The 22,263-nt window shown below is 37.4% G+C and overlaps 1 protein-coding gene across 3 annotated transcripts in view; it reads left to right on the top strand.

The window, feature by feature from the left end:
• Nucleotides 1-22,263, top strand: part of GRID2 (glutamate ionotropic receptor delta type subunit 2) — a 1,396,175-nt gene that overhangs the window by 997,210 nt on the left and 376,702 nt on the right. For all 3 annotated transcript variants that reach the window (XM_070392701.1, XM_070392704.1, XM_070392700.1), the window contains exon 10: nucleotides 15,180-15,377. In XM_070392701.1, coding sequence (XP_070248802.1) covers nucleotides 15,180-15,377 — 198 coding nt within the window. The remainder of the gene's footprint in view (nucleotides 1-15,179; nucleotides 15,378-22,263) is intronic.

The raw sequence follows: 22,263 nt of genomic DNA, 5'->3' as shown, positions 1-22,263 counted from the left end.
CTGGAGATTGAACCTGTAGGACTACTGAGGGAGTGAGTGGCTGCCACCGGGCTGGTGGGCCACTGGGATGGGTCTGTCAACTGAGTGGCACTCCCACTGTGGGAGCACACTGATCAACACGGGGCAGCTCCTGCATTGAGCATCTGCCCCCTGGTGGTCAGTGTGTGTCATAGCGACCAGTCGACCAGTTGTTCCAGTTGTTCCAGTCGTTCGGTTGTAATGGTCACTTAGGCTTTTATATATATAGATTAATAACCATTAAAACTTATAGATATGTCACCAGCTAACATTTAGGGCACACTCACTAGTAAATCTTATTCTTGGTGTTTTCGTATCTCCAATCTTCATGGAACCCTCAAGATTATTATTATTTTCATTCTGTGATATGTCTGAGTCCTGGAGTCAGTTCAATATCTTCTTCAAGTTACATGTGTGATAAAAATAAGCATTGTATCCTTGTTTGTCTGACTCCCTTCCAGCCAGAGGGAATAACAAGGACTGGATCAATTTTTGCAATAAACAACTAGAAAACCAAGGAAAATATGGGGGCAGTAGGGGAGATACCCTTTCAGGTATGGGTCAACAGGTAAAAAAGGACTTTGATTCCTAAGTAGTTGGAAACAACTAAATGATCCCAACAATCACCTGAGATTTCTTGTTGCTGGTGATTTCCATACTGCAGGCACAGGAATATGGGTCCAAAACAGTTTGTCAACCTTATGGAGTTGAGAAATTAGAGATCAAATTTTGGGAAGGCCGAGGTGGCTTGCATTTTTGGTATATGTTCTGGAAAAGAGAGAGCTACCTGGGAATATATTTACAGAAATTTGCTTAGAGGTCTTGGCTGACTAGTAGATTATACATACAGACAGAGAAACTCTGCAAAGCCGGGCAAAGAGTGACAGGAAGCTGATCACTTCCCAGAGCTCGCATATGAAGTACAGACTAAAGAAAGGTTTCATTTGGGGGGATCTGATTGTACCAAGAATTAAAATGGCTATACGAAAAACATATATTTATCTTTGAATTATGTATTAGTAATTAAGGTATATTTAGGTGAGCAAACTTATATAAAGTAGGATACTTCTACAATTTTACTATTTCAGTTTTAAACATTGTCCCAACCTCTCAAAAAGTCCAGCTATCATAAGGAAGATGCATATTCATCTGCCACTCCTGACCACCAAGAGCATGTTGATATCTTGCTGTTCTATAGCTGACATACATTAACATTGGGCAAACCGAGGCAAAAAAGGAAAAAGAAAGTCACAGTAGTTGTCTTAGAAATCTTCCCAATCAATAGGCAAAAATAATGTTTGAATTAAAATATAATAATTAGATTTCAATTTACAAAGGAATCAATTTTGAGAAAGCCTTGTATGCTTTCCCAGTCTCTCTCCAGGAGCCATGGAGGCAGATGGCAGCCTTACCAATGGGGAAGCTAGGCCTCAAGTGGGATTTGGATTCTTTCAAAGGCACAGTCACAGGTTTTGACCAATAGGAGACAATTTATCAAATCACCACCCATAGCATTCAATGGAACTCTAGGGTAGCCTGAAATGAGAAGAGATACCTCCAAAAAGAACAGTTTACTCATCTTCCAGTTTCTAGAACATGAACAGCTATTAAAATTCAGCTCCCTATGGGGAAGTCAGAGGCAGTCAAGGAGAGAACCACCATTCTGCATGGAGGTCCCTGAAATGGGAAAGTTGATCAAGGAAAGGAAGTAAATGCATACTCTTTCAGAATATACTCCCCTTGGGTTTTTAATGATCAGTAGAAATACAAAGAGGTTGAGGGTTTAGGTGTCATTTCACAGCATCTCCATTTAAACTGTGTGCCAATTAGTTTTTAACCTGAAAACAAAAAGGCCATCATGCTGGAATGAATTTGTGATTCTTGCATGTTTAAAATCTTTTTGCAAACATTTTCAGGTTTTCTAGATGAAGTTAGCATGAGGAAACGAACTTCACATTTTGGGGGTTTATTTTTCCTTTGGTAAATGTGAAGGAATTCTTCTTTTTTACTTTTCACCTTTGCTAGTGGCATGATTTTTGAAATGGGAAAATGAAATGTTCAGACTGATTTTTTTCCATCGATTGTTATGTAGGGTAATGTACTCTGCAGTTCAATTAGAAATAACAAGCTGCTATGTTGTTCTGAGCCAAATGTAATCTCCAAGACCATGGTCAATGAAGCACTCAAGAAAATGAAGAATTGAGGCTGAATGGTCTGAAGACTACTGGGGAATAAAGAAGCAACCGATTAGCATTTGAAAGCAAGTGTTTTTTATTTTATTTTTTTTAAGTGAATGACAATAAAAAAGGATCACCCATCAAGAACAAAGAGTTTGAAAAATATCTAACCTTTGTTTTACGAGTTCTTTCAAAATTTTAAGAATGACCTTTAGTCATCAGCCCCAAGAACTAAGAAGCGTTTCAATGTAATGTGATGTTCCATTTGGGGACACTCCTAGAGTATCTGCTGAGGAATGCAAGAATAAATAGGGCCAATGCTGGTTTTTGTTTTTTGTTTTGTTTTTTTGTCACTCCTAAGTGACATTCTCTCCATTTAATGAAGGATCTCATAGGGGTAAATGTCAGGGCTTGTTTTAGACTAAGCATTCCAATTTATTATGCAATGAAATGTAGCAATGGGGAAAAAACGTTTCGTGTTATCGTTACATTTTCTAGTAAATTGTGGGAACCTTCCTCTAACTCCTTAATATGTGTCCCTATAATTAATTAAATACTGTATAGTACATATCCACAGTCCTGATAGGACTGGCACAGAAGTCATTTTAGCCTTATTAATTTTATTTTTTTATTTTTATTTTTTTAAATATATTTTTATTGAATTTTTACAGAGAGGAAGGGAGAGGGATAGAGTTAGAAACATGGATGAGAGAGAAACATCGATCAGCCGCCTCCTGCACACTCCCCACTGAGGATGTGCCCGCAACCAAGGTACATGCCCCTGACCAGAATCGAACCTGGGACCCTTGAGTCCGCAGGCCGACACTCTATCCACTGAGCCAAACCGGGTAGGGCAAGCCTTATTAATTTTAATGACACTTCTAGTAATTTTTATACGCTTCTTAATTTTTGAAACACAGAATATTGTCTTTGTAGCTTTAAGTTCAGAACTCTCTACCATCTGTAAATCCCCACAGATTTGTTTCTTGCTTTTAAAATCAGCACCTTTCTGCTTTCTGCTTTCTACTCTTAAGTTTCGGCCTTCTATGCAGGAGATCTTTTCTTGTAAGTTTCCTGCTGTGCTTCGTAATAAAATCAAAAGAAAAAGGTATATCCTTCAGGAAGCATTCAGCTCACTAGAAATAGAAAACCTGCCACGTTATTCTTAAAAACCTTAGATCAGGCGAGCCAGTAGCAGAAATAGTGAGTGTACTTTCTGCAAAGGGTATAGAGTGGTTTGGTGGAAGTATTGTGTGCCTGTTCTCTCCAGATCTCCTGTTAGAAAAGAGAGTATCTTTGTTCAAGAAAAAGGCTTGAGACTTTGGGGAGAGAACTATTTTTTACCATCCTAGGTTTGATTGATGGGGGCGGGGGGGGGGGGGGCTATGAATTAACTGGAAATAGATGAACAGGAGAAAAGTCAAGGTTTATTTACAAGTCACTCAGTAATGAATATCTTGCCGACTACCCAGAGATAGAGGTTTACATACCAGCTTAACAAAACAGTAGTGGTGGGAGTAATTTTGGCATTTATAAGAAAGGATGGAAGGATCTACTGTTGGTTCTGTTGTTGTTGTTGTTGTTGTTGTTGTTGTAATAATGGGAATGAGAAGTCTGTCTCCTTCTTGGACTTTGCAGGAAACTCCCTTGGGGGTAGGGTTAATGGCAGCTATATCTTCAGGAGTCTCTACCTTAATCAAATAAGAGACACTCAGATAAGATTTCAAATGTTTTTACTTTAAAATAATGTGTCTACCAAAACTATGATCCCATTGTCATCAAAACTAGGTAGTTATTAATATTAGTTATAGGAAGAAAGCAAAGGGGAAGATGAGCACATGTACAGTGAAGTTGGGTTGACATAGGGAAGGTGATTATCAGTCTAACCCTGGAAAAAGATAATTGGCTAAGGGGGTAAAGCCACTTCAAGCACACAAAATCCTGAAGGATTCATTGGTTAAACTCTTAGTTATAATCCCTAAACAAATAAGTCTCTCTCTTTTGCTTACCCCTTGCCCTCTTACTCTCTCTTGCTCCATGACCTGCACTCACCCATGTGCTAGCCTGCAATGTGTCCTTAAGCAGACCCTACACACAATGGCCATGCAGACCCTACACACAATGGACTGCAGCTGGGAACACAAGCTAAGCCAGCCAGATGCTGGACTGGAACATGTGCTTTAATATGGAGTGCAGACTCTGGGCAGTGTCTTTAATCCTAGACCTGCTAAAGACACGATTGGACTTTTTCCATGGCGAGACTTCGGGAGATAGGACCTTGGAAGGGAGCCCACTTGATTTTACATCATCAGTAAAGCTTTCCACAAAATCCCATCCTCCCATGAGGGCCTTAGGAATTCTTTTTCCAGTGGCACCCCAGGAACTCCAATTTCACCAGTAACAGGTGGGGACACAAAGGCACCCCACCGATAACAATCCCATCAATATGCTGGCTAAAGTTGAAGTACTATTTAGCTCAAGAACAAAGTAGAAATAGCTCTACTCTAGAAATGAATGGGGATTGATGAATACAGAGTAGAGAACGAGGGAGATTGATTTTGATATTACCATGTATTAAAACACTGTGGCTCAAGCTCTTTCTCTTTTATCTACCATGCAGTGTCTGTACCTCCTCCACACATCCCAGAATGCTGATGAAGGCCACCTAAGTTAATGGTTAACATCAGATAACACTGAATTCAATTTTCAATCTTTCTTACTAGCTTATAAGCTCAGGTATATTATCTATTATATCCCAGAATCTCCGTTGTCTCATTTGTAAAATGACAATACTAAAACCAGACTATTTCAAGAACTAAATGAGGTGATGAATGGAAAGTGATAAGGATAATAACAGGCATAATGTAAATTTTTTTTTATTTTTCTTCTTTCCCCTTCCCCCATTCCTTAGCCTGAAAATATGCTCTGGGTAAAAACAAAACAAAACATTATTTGTCTCTGAATCTCCTTTATTCTACTTTTTTTTTTCTCATTCAAGTGTCTCAGATTTCAGTTCTGTCTTCCCTTCATTATTTATCTTTTGTTTTCAAACCACTGGCTTCAATTGATTTCTATTTTCACTTTGCCAAAGAAACTGCTTTCAAAAGGTCTTCATGATCTCCTATTTAAATGAAATGGATTCCTTAAGGCCTTATCTCTCTGGGCTTCTCACTGCACTGGAATCCACCATGACTTACTTTTTAAACAAATTTATAACTTTTAAATTTTCAGTTGACATCAAGTATTATATTAGTTTCAAGTGTACAGCATAGTTACTCCTTCCTGAAATCCTGTTTCCTCTTGCATCTTCTTCCAACAGTGTCTTCCTCTGATTCTCTTCTGCCCTCTATTCCTTCTGCCTCCTTCACTGGAGTCTCCTTTTCCAGAATTTCATCCTGACTCTTTCTATACTTTATCCCTGAGTGACTGCATTTACTTACATGAAAATTATAAATAAATTTTCATTTCCATCCTCCCTCATGCTTCACTCATTTAGCTAACAAGTGTTGAAACAATTATTACATATTCAATGGCAAAAACTTAGAAAATGTAGAAAATAAAAATTAACAACACAATCACCCAAGTTGGTGGAGGGACCTTGGAGAGTTAGTAATTCATGAGGATGGAGCCCTCATGAATGAGAGTAGTGCCTTCATAAGAAAAGGCATGAGAAAGATGATCTCTCTGCTCTGCCACATGGAAAAAGGAAGCCAACTCTCATCGGATATGAGATCTGCCAGCACATTGGTGTTGGACTGTCCAGCCTCCAGAATTACGAAAAATAAATGCTTGTTGTTTAACATGGTTGTTTCTTATAGCAGCCTTCACTGACTAACACATAGACACACTCATTGACAGTTTTGTACATTGTTCTTCCTGTTTAGCAATATACGTGAATATTTTTAATGTAAGTAATATTTGTTTGCAAAACGGATGTGATTCATAGTTTTTGTTTGTATGCTTTGGTTTTGTTTTAGTTTGTTAATGAATTATCTTTTAGTTTCCTCAAACTTCCATTAATTTATTCAAGGTAGTATATAATTCCCAGCATGTCAACTGAAACTCAGCATTTTCATTTCTCATTTACTAAAATATGTTGGAATGCAAATGAAAGTTAAGTTTTTCCACTGGTATTTTTAATCTCTCTATAAAACAAACAAACCAATCCCAAACCTCAATTTGTCAATCTTTGTTTTAAAAAAGTACCTGTGGCCCAATTTTGAGCAGATGATCATATATCAGGGCATTGAGACACTGAGGTTGACAACTGAATTTGCTGTGTAGTAGTCGTACCATACAGACACACTTTTTAATAAATGCAACCCCTAATTATTGGGCATTGAGTTTGTTTCCCAGTTTTCACAAGAGAAGTTGCAATGAAAACCTACTTCTTTACATGCTTGCTGGTAAACATTAACATTTTTTTATTTTGCCCTAACCGGTTTGGCTCAGTGGATAGAGCATCAGCCTGCAGACTGAAGGGTCCCAGGTTCAATTCTGGTCAAGGGCATGTGCCTTGATTGCAGGCATATCCCTAGTAGGGGGAGTGCAGGAGGCAGCTGATCGATGTTTCTCTCTCATTGATGTCTAATTCTCTATCCCTCTCCCTTCCTCTCTGTAAAAAATCAATAAAATATATTTTAAAAAACCCACATTTTTTTGCCCTTGCCAATCTGATGCATAATAAATAAAATAACTCATTTTAATTTGTATTTTCCAAAGGTGTGTTAAGAAAACAGAAATAAATAATTCCCCCTCACTGTTTACCTCTACCTTTGAAACATCTGACTTCTCATCAAATCCATCTTATTACCAAGTCATGATCAGCTCAACTTGTTGTTTATTGCAAAGGACTTTTAATTGATTTCCTAGTTTCTATTCTTGCCCCTTCCAGTCAGTTGTCAATAGTCAACTGTGTAGTAAACTGATAAATATATCAGACTAGAGTCCCAGTGCACGAATTTGTACACAGTTGGGTTCCGGCTGACCTGCCCCAATTGGGGCTGATTATGGCAGACCAGCACGGGGGAGGGGCTGTGAGTGGTTGACAGGCCAGCCTCGCCCCTGATCAGGGGGAGGCTGATTGGGGGTGGGGCCGACCAGGGGTAAGGGCCATGGGTAGTTGGCCGGCCGACGTTGCACCCAATCTGGGTGGGGAGGCGACCGGGATGGGGCTGCTGGGGGGAGGGGCCACAGGAGGTTGGCTGGCTGGCCCCAACCCCGATCGGGGTGTGGGGGCCAATTGAGGGTGGGGCCAGCCAGGGGGAGGGTCCATGGGCAGTTGGTCTGTGGGCCCTGCCCCCTGGTCAAACTCCCGGTTGAACTCCCAGTCGAGGGGAAATTTGCATATTAGCCTTTTATTATATAGGATGATATTCCCCCTCAGCTCACAGCTCATAAGTTTGTTCATCTCAGTTGAAGAAACAGCTAAAGTCATCACAGGGGCTTAAAGCTCCACCAGAAATACACTCTATACTTCTCAGACATTTCCTATATGACCCTAGCTTGCTCAGTTCCTGCCATAGTACTGTCCCTTCTGTCCCTTAAAAATATCAGAGAAACTCCTACCTGACACATTTGCTCTTACTCTTTCTTCAGTCTAGACTGCTTTTCCTGTGGAACCTTTTCCTAATTAAAGGTGCAACCCTGTCTCACATGCTGTTTGTTCTCATTATTTGTTTAGTTTTCATCCACAGTATTTATCAGCATCAGGTGTAACACACACACACACACACACACACACACACACACACACAATTTTGTATATTATCTATCACTCCCATTAGAATGTAGGTCTAGAACTAGCATGTTAAACTCAAAGGCTAACATGGGTCAAATAAACAAGGTTTAAGTTTATGTGGGCCACAAAAAAACAAAAGCTTCAATTTATTTCAATAGTGACATGTTGAATACAAAGGGATAAAATAAATGAGTAATCATCAACATTAAATACTAGAACATTTTAATAAAAATTAATATTTTTCTCAAACATTAACTTACCAGACACTGAATAACTGCACAAATTAATAAGCGTAACACAAATAAACCTATTTTTCTTGTTCTCTGAAAGTGAAATATTTCCTGTTTTGCACACCAAACAAATCAGTCCAAGATTAATGATGTGGCAATCGGCTGCTAAAATATTCACTTCTAGTATTAATGGAGAGAAATGGTGCACCTGCATGTAAGGCATGTAAGGGAAATGAATGCAACATGATTATAGTAATCAGTCGTTAGCAAACATTGTAGTTTATTATTAATAATCTATACTAATAAAAGGGTAATATGCTAATTAGACCAGATATCTTCCGGATGACCATCCAGACGTCCTTCCGGACAAAGCCACCGTGGCAAGGCCAAAGCAGAGGCAATTAGGGGTGATCAGGCTGGGAGGGGAGAGCAGTTAGGGGGATCAGACTGACAGGCAGAGAGGTTAGGGGTGATCAGGCAGGCAGGCAGGTAAGCAGTTAGAAGCAAGTGGTCCTGGATTGTGAGAGGGATGTCCAACTGCCAGTTTAGGCACGATCAACCAGCAGTCGGACATCCCCCGAGGGGTCCCGTATTGGAGAGCGTGCAAGCCGGGCTGAGGGACACCCCTCCCATTCACGAATTTTGTGAACCGGACCTCTAGTCTATATATATATAATAGCCTAAGCGACCATTCAACCCTTTGACCATTCAACCAGAAGCTATAATGCACACTGACCACAAGGGAGCAGACGCTCAATGCACAGGCATGGAAATATGGAACAGACTGATGAATCTCAGAGGGAAGGGGGAAAAGGGGAGGGTTGGAAGAAATTAACCAAAGATTTTATATGCATACTAGAGGCCCGGTGCACAAAACCATGCACCGGTGGGGTCCCTTGGCCTGGCCTGCAGGGATTAGGCTGAAACCGGCAGTCTGACATCCCCTGAGGGGTCCTGGATTGCAAGAGGGTGCAGGCCAGGCCGAGGGACCCTATCAGTGCATGATTCTGTGCACCAGGCCTCTAGTTATATATAACAGGATATTATAAAAATTAAGTTATGAAATTTTTATTGAAATGTTTCTTACATACTGTTATCTTGGCTGGGCTTCAAAAAAATTTGTTGTGGGCCACCTGTGGCCCACAGGCTGTGAGTTTGACATGCTTGTTATAGAAGGATAGAGATGTCTGTTTATTCTTTGCTTTGTTCAGTACTGTATTCTTAGTATGTGCCTGACAATAACACTTTTGAATGACTGAATAAATATCTGAAGTTCTGCTACTTTTCTGTAAGGAATATTATTTTGGATAGAAATACCACTACTCCTAAATATTCCAAGTTTAATTTTATATGGCTTTTTACTATAGTCTAATATTTAGTTAGCTTTAGTTTATATTAAACGTCTTATAAGCCAACACTGACATTTATTATTGTTCTTGATAGTACTGTAACAGGAATATGATTGCATAAACCAGAGGGTTTATAAACATCATCATCATTCTGAAGTCAAATGTTACCATGTTCTTCAATTAAATAGTTTGTAGAGTTCTGACAGTTAGTACAGTCAATCACTCCTTGCAGCTATAATATGCTCCATCTTAAAACATATTCTTTGCCAGGGGTTTTAATCCAGCATCTAGAAGAGGTTCAGGAATCTGGAGAAGGCACTGAGTGTAAATTAATAAAGAGTTCAGAGACAAAACATAATTTTGGAAGGCATTTTGGGGAGTCAGAAAAATACTTAGCTAAAGGAAATAAGTTCTCTTGAATCTCTGGACCCCTTGCTTTTTATTAACACAAATTGTCCTAAAGCAAGGTAGATATACATATCAAAGGCCAAGGTTTAGTATACAGAATCCATTGTCAGCTTGGAGGAACTGCCTCCGGCTGTTCAGATGTTTGGCCACTAGGAGGCAATAACATGTAGATTGAAATGCCCTCAGCTGTCTGACCATAAGCAATCAGTTATGCATCCTTTTCAGCCATTCCCAACAGGCAATAACATATGTGATTCAGCCCTTGCTGAGTCCCCAAGTTCCATCAACCTTTTGATGAAACTCTTACATTTATGACATGCTGGAATTAGCTTCCAGCAATTCTTGATAGTTTTTCTTGAGATATCTGCCCTTACAAAATACTCTGTATCTACAGTACTTATGGAATAGGATTGACTCTTACATGTGGCTATGCACTTGTAAGACTCATTTAGGTGTTAAATTTAGCAAAATAATGAAGACTTGGACTAAACAAACAAATAAAAAATATTATCCAGCACTCATATTAAGAAAGCAAACTGAGAGTCTGGTATTTCTATGTTTATATATGGTAATTCGTTGCATATCCCTGTGACTTACTTTTCTTCACTCCATGCAACTCAGATATTCATTTCCTTTACAATACCTAGACTCTTTATTCCTCTCCAGATTTTCCTCATTTGTTTTCCTATCCTGGTGTCTTGATATCTTTTTAATGACAAATTTTATACTTTTTACCTTTTTTCAAATTATAGAAATTTTTAATATTCATATGTGGTTTGTAAAAAGTAACGAGTTTCTTTTCAGAGAGTGGTGATCATTAATTCCACATGCATCAAAATGGAATGTGTCATCTCTAAGCAAAATATAAGCTCACATACTATGCATAAAAACAACTATTGTTTGCTTCACTCAGGAACGTGTTTAATGGGTGGGAAATTTTTAAATAGGCTATTAGAAATATTCTCATTCTTTTTTAATGTCTTTGAGTTGTATGAGCAGAATTGTAAGACATTTCCAGTGACTCATTCCTGGTTTTAGCTATCTGGCATTCTGTGAAACCATGCATATTAAAACCTCTTAACAGCTCTCAGCAAATTGTTGGCACTAGAGCTTGTCTTCTGTACCTATCAAAAACTCCAAGTGCTTTTTTCAAGCTCTCTCACTAGCAAGCAATCTATAGATATAAAAGCCTAATATGCAAAGTGTCCCCTCAGGATTTCGACCGGGAGACTGGGAGTTTGATCTCTTGTTATGACATACACTCAACACCAGAGGGTGACGTGGAATGAAGGAAGGCCCTGGCTGGCAGCCAGCAGCTGCTAGGGACCCTACCCATGCACAAATTTTGTTCACTGGGCCTCTAGTATTACACAGTTATTAAAATATGAGAACTAACTAAAAAATCTGAAAGTTGCAAAGAGTGTTGTAAATCACTAAGCAATTAGCATGAGATTTTTTAAATGACTGAGTACAAATTCTGAATTATGAAGTTATTATCTAATAGCCCAACAAGTGATGTGAATAAATCTATGATAATATGAAAATTATCAACCACTGAAATGCTCTTTTCTACAAGCAGGTCTGTGCATCCTCATGCTAATGCACTTAGATTGATAAACTACAGGCATTCTGTGAAAGCTTCATTTATTCCAGTTGCTGAGGATTGTGCTCAGAGAATTTGTCATCCAAATAAGCAAATTGAAATATGCCACTTGTTTTCATTTAATAGTAGGCAGGTTTTCACCAGCTTAGACTCAGTCTTATTATTATTCTTTTAAACTAATTACCAGAAAATGAATTTTATTATTTTCTTTTATTATTTTCTTTTCCTCTCTTTGTCCCAATAATGGAAGACTCAAAGCCATCTACATACACTTTGAAAATATATGATGAACATAATCTCCTGTCAACTGTGTGTTTGCAAAGGCCCCCTAGTCCTTGATTCTGCTGTAATTCATTCTATACTCAGCTCTCAGAATTACTTTCTAATTATGCTATTTCCCTTTTATAGTGCTCCACTTCCCTGTCATATACGACAGAAACTCTCATATGGCTTCAATGCCCTCCATTATCCAGTCCCACTTAGGATACTTTTTTTTATTATTTTTGTTTATACCCTATATAATAAAAGCCCAGCAACCAAACAGCAGAATGACCAGAACAACAGGTCGACCAGTCGCTATGATGTGCACTGACCACCAGGGGGAAGATGCTATGTGCAGGAGCTGCCCCCTGGTGGTCAGTGCACTACCACAGTGGGAGTACGGCTTGGCTGACCGTGATGAGCCCCAGGCTCCTCCTCCTTCTTGCTCCCTGCTGCCTCCTCCAGATGCCCAAGGGCTGCGCAGCGCCACCGCCAGGCTCGCAGAGCTGACCCCAGAGGTTTGTGGCCACTGCAGGACTGAGGCTTACTCCACCGTTTCTCAGTGCTATTGTCCCTGGGCCCGGCCCTACCAGATCCCCTGGAGAGGCGAGTGATCTGGCTCCACAGAAGATGCAGTACCAGGGAGCAGCCGCTCAGAGGGCTTGTCTGCAGCCACTCAGCTGACTGGGATGAGCGGTGCTACCACAGCAGACAGATCTCCACAGGCCACGCCCCCCCACCAGTGCACAAATCCCATGCACCGGGCCTCTAGTTGCAATATAAAAGCCATACAGAAAGAAAAGCTTAAACCGTTTATCAATGAATAATAAGTAAAGTCCACCTAATCACTGTCCAGAATAAAAAATAGAATAGTCTCATTACCACGGTAGCTATGTTTCCTTGTGTATGTTTCTCTCCACATCCTTAATTATCAGACTGCCTCTCATTCTGCTTTTCAGCTCTTCACTCTTTCTTTGGGAATATCTATTTGTTTATCCTCTTGTACCTTAGGTTTTAACTCTGAACTATAAAAGGTCACTAATTCTTTCTCCAGCTGTTTCTAATCTGCTGATAAACTCAGTCATTAAGCTGTTAACTTTGATCATGATCTTTTCTAATTCTTAAATTTCTACTTAGTTCTTTTTAAATTCTGCAGTGACATATCCTATAGTCCAATTTCTTGTCAATTACAAAATCCCCTTTAAACATAATAAGCATGTTTATAATATGCATCTGAAAATTTAGTGTCTGAGTTCTCAAAGATCTATTTCTGTTGGATATTATTTCTGCTGGTTCTCTATATGAAATGCAATCTCCTTTTATATGATATCTTGGACTTTTGCTTTGAACAACTATTTAAAGCAGGGGTGGGGGATGTCTGGCCCGAGGGCCATATAAGGCCCACAAAATCACTTGGTCTGGTCCTGCCAAGGCATTAAAGGTGAGTTAATTAAAAGTTTGACCACATATAGCAGGGTAATTTTTAAGTTGATAATTTTGTAGGGCCCACAAATGATGTTATAAATATCCAAATGGCCCTTGGCAGAAAAATGGTTCCCTACCCCTGAACTTTTAAGGGATAAAGTATGATCTAAAATGAAGATACTTTCTTCCAGAGAGGATTGTGTTTCATTTTGTCATGCATCTGGAGTCTCTACAAGTCTCATGTCAACTTAAATTGCATTAAAATCTGAGACAAATTATGTTATCCTTATCCTAGATTTTAATTCATAGGTTGAAAAATTCAAGGTCACAGGAGATAAAGTTGAAGTAAGTAATTATGATGCCTTCCTCTTCTGTAACGTGTTGTGTGACCTGGAGTTGAAACTTTTGTTTCTGATTTTTCTTATCTGTTAAAATAGTACAAAATGGGTTAACCCAAAATGGTGATTTTCCTTTTCTTTTAGAGTCTATTTTCTTTCTCTGGTGTTTTGTTTGTCCCAGTTATGTTGTACATTGCTTTTGTTTTGCTTTATATTTTTTGAGTACATGACTTTTCCTAATACTAGGTTAAAATTATTTTGAAAATGGTACTCATGAGTTTTTACCATATCTCTCACTATGTTGAGTAGCTGCTCAATGCATGTTAAACAGATGAGTCAATGAATGAACAAACTTTGAAACAGGTGCACAGATAAAAATGATTAAACCAAGCTTATTATTGTTGCCTTAGAAAAGGAACAAATTTCTTTTCTATTACAGGTTCCAAAACTTCACTGACAGTTATATAAGAGCATAGCACATACAACTATGTACAGTACATAATACTTGATAATAATAACTATGTTACTTGTTTATGCACTTACTATAATATACGTATTATTATTTTATAGTGAACTCCATATACTTACATAAAATATGTTTTCTGTATAAGAGTATGCCACGTTATACCTGCAGCAGCCTCATACATCTTGTATTTACCAAGTGTGTTGATTGTATCATTTTTTCTTGTGCTTGATTTAATTTTGTGTTGTTTTGTACAGTAACATACCATACAGGCTTGTAGCCTAGGAGCAATAGGCTGTACCATATAGCCTAGGTATGTAATAGGCTATACCAGTGGTCGGCAAACCGCGGCTCCCGAGCCACGTGCGGCTCTTTGGCCCCTTGAGTGTGGCTCTTCCACAAAATACCACGTGCAGGTGCGCACAGACAATGCGATTGAAACTTCGTGGCCCATGCGCAGAAGTCGGTTTTCGGCTTGGGCGAGTCTATTTTGAAGAAGTGGTGTTAGAAGAAGTGGGGGTGTCGGTCGGTTGGCAACTTGAGACGTGGCACAGGCAGGCCTCGGGATATGCAGCGTTGGGGAGGCGCACATGATTCATGTAGGAGTTGAGGATGGGAGAGTTGGAAGGGGTCGACCTCAGCGAAAGTACCTCAATCAGATTGAGGATGTTTTTAGCAAAGGCCAGCTTAGGAGTACCCTAATTAAGTTAATAGCAATGTACCTACCTATATAGTTTAAGTTTAACAAATTTGGCTCTCAAAAGAAATTTCAGTCATCGTACTGTTGATATTTGGCTCTGTTGACTAATGAGTTTGCCGACCACTGGGCTGTACCATTGAGGTTTGTGTAGGTACAGTTTATGATGTTTGAACAATGACAAAAACGGTTAAGGACATATGTCTCAGAGCATATGCCTGTCGTTAAGTGGTATGTCTATAATTAAATGAGAGCTGACAAGAAATTGGGTAATTAAACATTGTTTAGTAATATGCTACATTAACAATACACAACTTATATTAACAACACACAAGTTCTATTTCTAAATTAATTATCTCAAAGTGCAAAAGCAATTTTTAGACTATAAGCAACACTCTTAGAAGAATTAACCTTTGCTTTTTAAGGAGCAATATAGATTGACATCACGGATATCTCTTATTTCCCTGCAGGAAGAACCTTTTGTAATGGTCTCTGAAAATGTCCTGGGTAAACCCAAGAAATACCAGGGCTTCTCCATTGATGTTTTGGATGCCTTATCTAACTACCTGGGATTTAACTATGATATTTATGTTGCACCGGATCACAAATATGGAAGCCCACAGGAAGATGGGACATGGAATGGCTTGGTAGGAGAACTAGTCTTTAAGGTAAGCATTTACTTTGTTACTTATCTACGATGTATCTAAAGGTTGAACTATAACCCCAGGAAGCTAATTTAATATAAAATAAATGCAAAGCAAAGTATTAAATGGTGGTGTTGAATGCCAAAGTCTTAGCCAATACTATTTTATGATCTTTGTTGAAAGAAAAATTAATGACAAAACAAAGCTAGATTTTAGAGTATTTCCTACTAGAGGCCCAGTGCACGAATTCGTGCACAATTGGGGTCCCTCAGCCTGGCTGTGATCGAGGCCTATTGGGGGGGCCAGCTGGCCAGCAGGAGGTTGGCTGTGGGGGCACACTGATCACCAGGGGGCAGCTCCTGCATTGAGCATCTGCCTCCTGATGGTCAGTGCACTTCATAGCGACTGGTCAACCATTTGTTCTGGTTGTTTGGTCTTAACAGTTGCTTAGGTTTTTATATATATAGATGATAGAAATGTATCTAGAACAAAGACTTACCTTTGCCAAATTTATACTTCAAACATTTTGTCAGTATATGGTACATGATAAAGTCACAATGCAATTTACAAACATAATTCATGTCATTGTTTTCTTTTAAAAACACAGTGTTATTTGTAAAAAGTAAATAAAATCCTGATCACTTAAGAACTAATCATTTTAACTTTTAGGATATAAATATATAAATAAGGTAAATCTATTTTTACTGATATTTTTGTCCTTAGCCTTTCAATTATTGGAGAGGTATTTAAATTTCTGTCTTTTTATTTTTAAACATTTTAAAAGTATCTTTATTGTTGAAAATTATACAGATATACCCTTTTTTTCCCCATTGATCAATTCTAGCCCACTCCCTCCACCCCCTCCCCCTGCCCAGGCCTTCACCACACTATTATCTGTGTCCATGGGTTATGCATATATGCATATAAGTTCTTTGGTTAATCACCAACCCTACCACCCCCAACCCTGCCTTCCCTCTGAGATTCATCAGTCTGTTCCTTGTTTTATTCTGATTGGCTTATTTCACTTAGCATAATACTCTCCAGGTCCCTACATGCTGTCTCAAAGGATCAATGTAAGTTATGAAACCATAAAAATCCTGGAAGAAAACATAAACTTCTCTATGTCTTAATCTATATTTCTGTAGATTTTTTTATTTTTTAAGTTCTTTTATTAATTCATACACATTTATAATTATTATGTCTTCCTGGTTAATTGTTAAATAGTCAGGTTTAGGTCTATGATTTACTATTTGATTTATATGTGTCCTAGTTTCTTCCTAAGTTCCTTCTTTTCTTCCTTTCCTTTGGACTAATTGAATGTTCTTAGTGTTTGATTTTATTTTCTCTTTTGGCTTTTTAGCTGTATTTCTTTATAGTTTTATTTGTCTGTGGTTAGAACATAATATGCATTCTTAACTTATCACATTCTATCTAGATGTATTATACCACTTCAGATTTAAAAAGTAATAAGCTCACAGCAATGTAATTCAGTTTACACCCACCTTACCCTTTGTGCTATTGCTGCCATATATTTATATTTTATGAACTCCACAGAAAATGCCATAGTCTTTTATTTAAACAATCATTTGTCTTTCAAAGGTACCAATAGGGAACTAAAGACAGTGCAAGAGTAGGCCTTCCTTCCTCCTGCTGCTGGCACTGGCTTCCCTCTGGCACCTGGGCCCAGGGCTTTCCTACGGCACCAGGGACTCAGGCTTGCCTCTGGCCACCGGCACCTGGGACCTGGGCTTCCCTCGCAGCCCTGGCTTCATCCGGAAGGACTTCCGGAAGGATGTCCAATCTAATTAGCATATTATGCTTTTATTATTATAGATATTCATCACTTGAAAGATGACATTCTATTGTCTTTTGCCAAGTATTTTTTTATGATGAGAAGTTGACCATTATTTATACTTTTCTTTCTTTTTGTTATTGTTTTGTTTTAGTGTGAGGATTGCCTTTTTTAAAATTCTCTTTTCAGTTTTTTAAATCCTTAATTTTTCTTTTTATTGAATTTATTGAGGTAACATCGTTTAAAAAAATTATACAGGTTCAGATGCACAATTCTACAACACATCATCTGTACACTGTATTAAGTATGCAACAACCCAAGTTAAATCTCCATCCATCACCATTTATCCCCCCTGTACCCTATCCCAGCTCATACTTCTTGTCCCGGTAATCACCACATTGTTGTTTGTATCCATAAGTTTTTTTCTCTTTTTTTATTTTTATTTTTGCTCAATCCTCCTCCTAATTCAGCACCCTCTCCCATAGCTGTCAGCATGCTCTCCATCTATGAGTCTGTCTCTATTTTGTTTGCTAGTTTATTTTGTTTATTATATTCCACATGTGAGTGAAATCATATGGTACTTTGTCTTTCTCTCATTGGTTTATTTCACTTAGCATAATATTCTCTAGATCCATCTATGTTGTAGCCAAGGGTAGGATTCCTTATTTTTTACAGCCCAGTAGTATTTTACAGTGTAAATGCACAACCTCTTTGTATTTTTGATGTTTAACTATAATGTGTCTAAATGTGGTTTTCTTTGTATTTAACCCTGCTAGGAGCTCAACTGAGCTTCTAGTATATATTTTACAAAGTTTAATAAATGTTGACAATTATTTCTACAAATTTTTTTCTACTGCCTTTCATTTCTTCTCTCAAGTCTAGGCTCACACAATATTTAATTTAGACCTCTTAATGTCTCTAAGTCCCAGACATCTCATTTATTTTGTTAAAATACTAGAGGCCCGATGCATGAAATTCATGCAAGAGTAGGCCTTCCTTCCCCCGGCTGCTGGCACCAGCTTCCCTCTGGCACTCGGTATCCAGGCTTCCCTCCAACACCCAGGAGCCGGGCTTCCCTCCGACTGCCAGCAGGCACCCAGGACCCGGACTTCCCTCGCAGCCCTGGCTTCTTCCGGAAGGTCATCCGGAAGGATGTCCAGAAGGACGTCCAGTTTAATTAGCATATTATGCTTTTATTATTATAGATTTTTACTCTCTTTCCTTTAGCTGGGATAATTTATCTTGATCTGCTTTCAGGTTTATGGATTCTTTCCTTCCAATTTACAATTTTCTGTTAAGTCCATTCAGTAACATTTTTATTCTAGATAGCTTACTTTTCAGTTCTAGAGTTTCAGTTTTTAAGGAATAATTTCCATTTCTCTGTTGAGATCCCCCATCTTTCTAGTCATTATAACCATCTTCTCTTATAAGTCTTTAATCATATTTTATTATAATGGCTGCTTTAGAGTCCTTGTCAGTTACAATTTTGACATCTCTGCCTTCTTTTTGTGATTACCCTATTCTAGCTACCCTGGCTGCCTCAAACTCTTTCTTCTAACTGATTTCTCCTTGTGTTCTAGCTACCCCTTGTCACCTAAATAGAGATAGGTCCTCCATGAATAAGCCATTTAAAAGTGGATCTCACTTTATACAGTTAGTATTGTTTAATGGTTGAATAGCCTCAATTTCTGCCTGGCTTTGGTTAACCTTCAGAACTTTAAATTTTTACAAAAATTTATCCAGAATTTACAATTGTTATTTTTTGTTGGGTGAATCCAATAAAAACTATCCCATCATTGCTGAACTAGAATTATTTCTGAAATGATTAAATTATTCAGAAAAATAAAGTATCTGACTAAGTAGTTTCCAAGAGATGGAGAAGAGAAAAAATAAAAGATTTTAAGATAGTGGCAGGAAAAAATAACAAAGCTGTTTTCGTATCCTAGAATTACTGCAATTAATTTATTTAATGATTCAATTACATATGGGATTTTATTTGAAAAACATTAACTTAAGTATTTTTATTAAAAAAGAGAATGATCAAATCTTATCCCTCTTACAAGTTATCTTATATTCCTTTATTGTAAATTCGCAAACCTAGTGTTCTGTCTTTGTATTCCTGAGGGGTCCTGCCAGATCTGAACCCAGATAAGCAATTACATCAAAATAGGGTAAAGAAAAGTAAAAGGCATTATACAAATTTATTGTATAGAAAGAGTGGATAAAATCTTTAAGAGTTATTATGCCAACAGACTTTCACAGTAAAAAGCATTAAATTAGTCCAATGTTTGGTGCTGCTTTTAATTGGGTTTGTGTGCTTGCTTCCAGTTAAATTTTTGAGACTTGCTTCCATACCTGTGAAGTGAGGAGTACAAGTATATTAATGGAAAGATCACTTCCAACTGTAATTGTTTTAACACTCTAAGAATTTATTGCATAACAACCAAACAATCAATAGTATGTTGTTCTTCATAAACAATCAATATGATTGTTTTCATCTGTGTGTAAGAGCATGAATTTATTCCATAATAAACTTCCCCTGAGTCCTTTTACAAAGTAAAAATTCAGGCATAAAGAAGTTAACTTATGAATGTATAAGTTTTAGCCAGAAAAACTATAAAGCTATTTATTGAAACTAGATTTTTATTTTATTCAGGAAGTATTTAATCATTCTGACTAGGCTTTGAGAAGCACTTATTAAGCAGGGGGAGGAGGATAAACAACAGGAGATTTTGGGGAGTAGGCAGAAAGATAGGAAAAAAAGTGAGAGAATTTGGTGTCATCAAAGCCAAGGGAAGATAACATTTTAAGAAGGAAAGGGTAGTCAATTTAGGTTATACAACAAGATTCATTATATTAAAACTTTATCAGGTTATTAACTGCTGCAAAGCAAAATAACACCATTGAAATGGGTTAATAATGTTATGACAGAGCTCCAGAAACGTAATTATTATTGTATAGTTTTATGAAACATTTTTATGAATCTAAGTATATTTTAGATAACAGTAAATTTTGCCAATGAATACCTCCATCCATGACAATGAGACTTCTAAAATTAACAAGGTTAATTGTCTTTTTTCCTAAGGGGAGACCAAAACTAAAAGACTGTTTTTCAGATTCTTAGTCATGATGATGATTATGGACAGACCATCACATTAAAAAAGAATCCAATAAGAAACATGAAAAGTTTCTAAGTTCATATGATTATTCCACAGAGATTTCCAGGGGTGGCACTAGGGCTTCAAAGTTGGTCAATTTCATGTTAAAGGGCTTCCCCATTAAACCTAGGTGTCAACGTTTTAGTACATACATAATTTTTAGAGAAGAAATTACAGCCAGAGAGAGCACATGATTGCCTAAATGTGTATATGGAGTCTATTCAAAAACTAAAAATAGACCAAAGTCTCCTCCACTTCTTATGTACCTTACTGCTTTTATAACTTTCTGCAATTAATGTGTCCTTAAAATTTATGAGAACACAGATTCGGCCAAAAGATGTTTCAGTGTGAAATAGATAAATGAGAGCTATGTTCTGCTCAGTACAGGAGCAACTGTTATGGGTGAGTTAATGTGACTGATAAATTATATTTTCCTGGTTAAAGGGGAAAAGTGGTAAGAAGACCACAGAAAACTTTATAGAGGAAATAAACAAACTTAGAATAGAAGTACAAAAAACTAAGAAAAAAATAAATGGCACTAAGAGCTAGACAGCTCGGTGTTGTATTATTTACTTACTTTTTGGGGTAGCATTCTTTTAAGTCAGAAGCTTTCAAAATAATACCTTAGGTATTAGAAGACTTTCCAAGGGACAAAAACAGTACAGATACCTTAATAGGAAGTAAATTTCCATATTCTCAGTTTCTATAAGTAATCTTTCCTAAAAATGATGTGTCTGAAAACATGATCCTGGTGTTTCTTATTTTCCTTAGCCATTGTACACTTAGCTTCTTTTACTTCATAAAATAAGGGCATCTCTTTTGTGCATGAAAAATCTTCTTACAATAAGTGGTTCTTAGTGCAAATATTTTCTGAAGCACCTAAGGGACAATGGGAACACTGGTGTTGCTACTATCCTTTATAAGTCATATCATTTCATGTAAAAATATAATGAACAAAAGTTAGAAGAACTTAATTTGTCAAATGCTAGATCATTAAAAAGGTTTGTTGATGATAGGTCACAAAGACTTTCTACATATTGCATGGAAAGATTTCAAGGAATTGAGTGGCATGGCTAAAAAACAAACAAACAAATAAGGTAGGGCTTACCTTCAAGATTAGATTGCTATAATTTTGTTATTTTATAGAAGCCTTATTCATATAAAAGAATAAATGAAAATGGAAGGGGTTTCCTCACTTATATAGTTGACATGAAGTTCAGCAACTCTTAATTTTAAAAAGTAAATATATTTCCATCATAGATATTCTAATTTTTTAATGCATTCAACATAGAAAACATATTTACTTAGAGATTTTATAAATATTTTTAAATGCATACCAATTAATGCCATGGGCAAGTGTGAATAAGATAATGACATCTATAACAAACACATTTAATTGATGGTCTCTGTGCTATGTGCTATGTTAGGCACTGGAGACACAAAGATAAATAAAACATGGTTCTTCCCCTTAAATATCTTTTAGCTCAATGGGAAACACAGGCATTAAACTAGATAATTATAGCACAGTGCAGAAAGTGTAATGCTATGAATGGAACACTGAGAAAGCCCTAGAGATTAAAAAAAAGGTTAAACTTTCTAAAGAAGGAAATATGTATGAAGATTACAGAATAATAAGTGGTAAGCATCTAGGTAATATGGGGTTGGCAGAAAGCAAAGAATGTGTACTGACAGACAAAAAAAAATTTAAGCAAAAGCAGAAAGGTGAAAAATAGCATAAGAGGTCTTTGTAGCACTCCAACCAAGAAATGATGAAACTATGTCCTAAGGTACTAATAATATGAATGGAGTGAAAAAATATGATATTAAAGACATAAAGGAGGTAAGATTAATATAATTTAGTGACTAAGGTGAAGGAAGATTCAAGGATAATTTATAAGTGTATAGTATGTAATAGTAAACTCACAATTAATAAGAGCATGATGTATAACTCATCATAAAG

Source organism: Myotis yumanensis, unplaced genomic scaffold (assembly GCF_028538775.1).
Source record: "Myotis yumanensis isolate MYYU_CA2020_CCGP unplaced genomic scaffold, mMyoYum1.0.hap1 SCAF_1, whole genome shotgun sequence".
Classification (NCBI taxonomy): Eukaryota; Metazoa; Chordata; class Mammalia; order Chiroptera; family Vespertilionidae; genus Myotis; species Myotis yumanensis.
The sequence above is the reverse complement of the archived record's forward strand: the minus strand, read 5'-3'. Positions and strand labels throughout refer to the sequence as shown.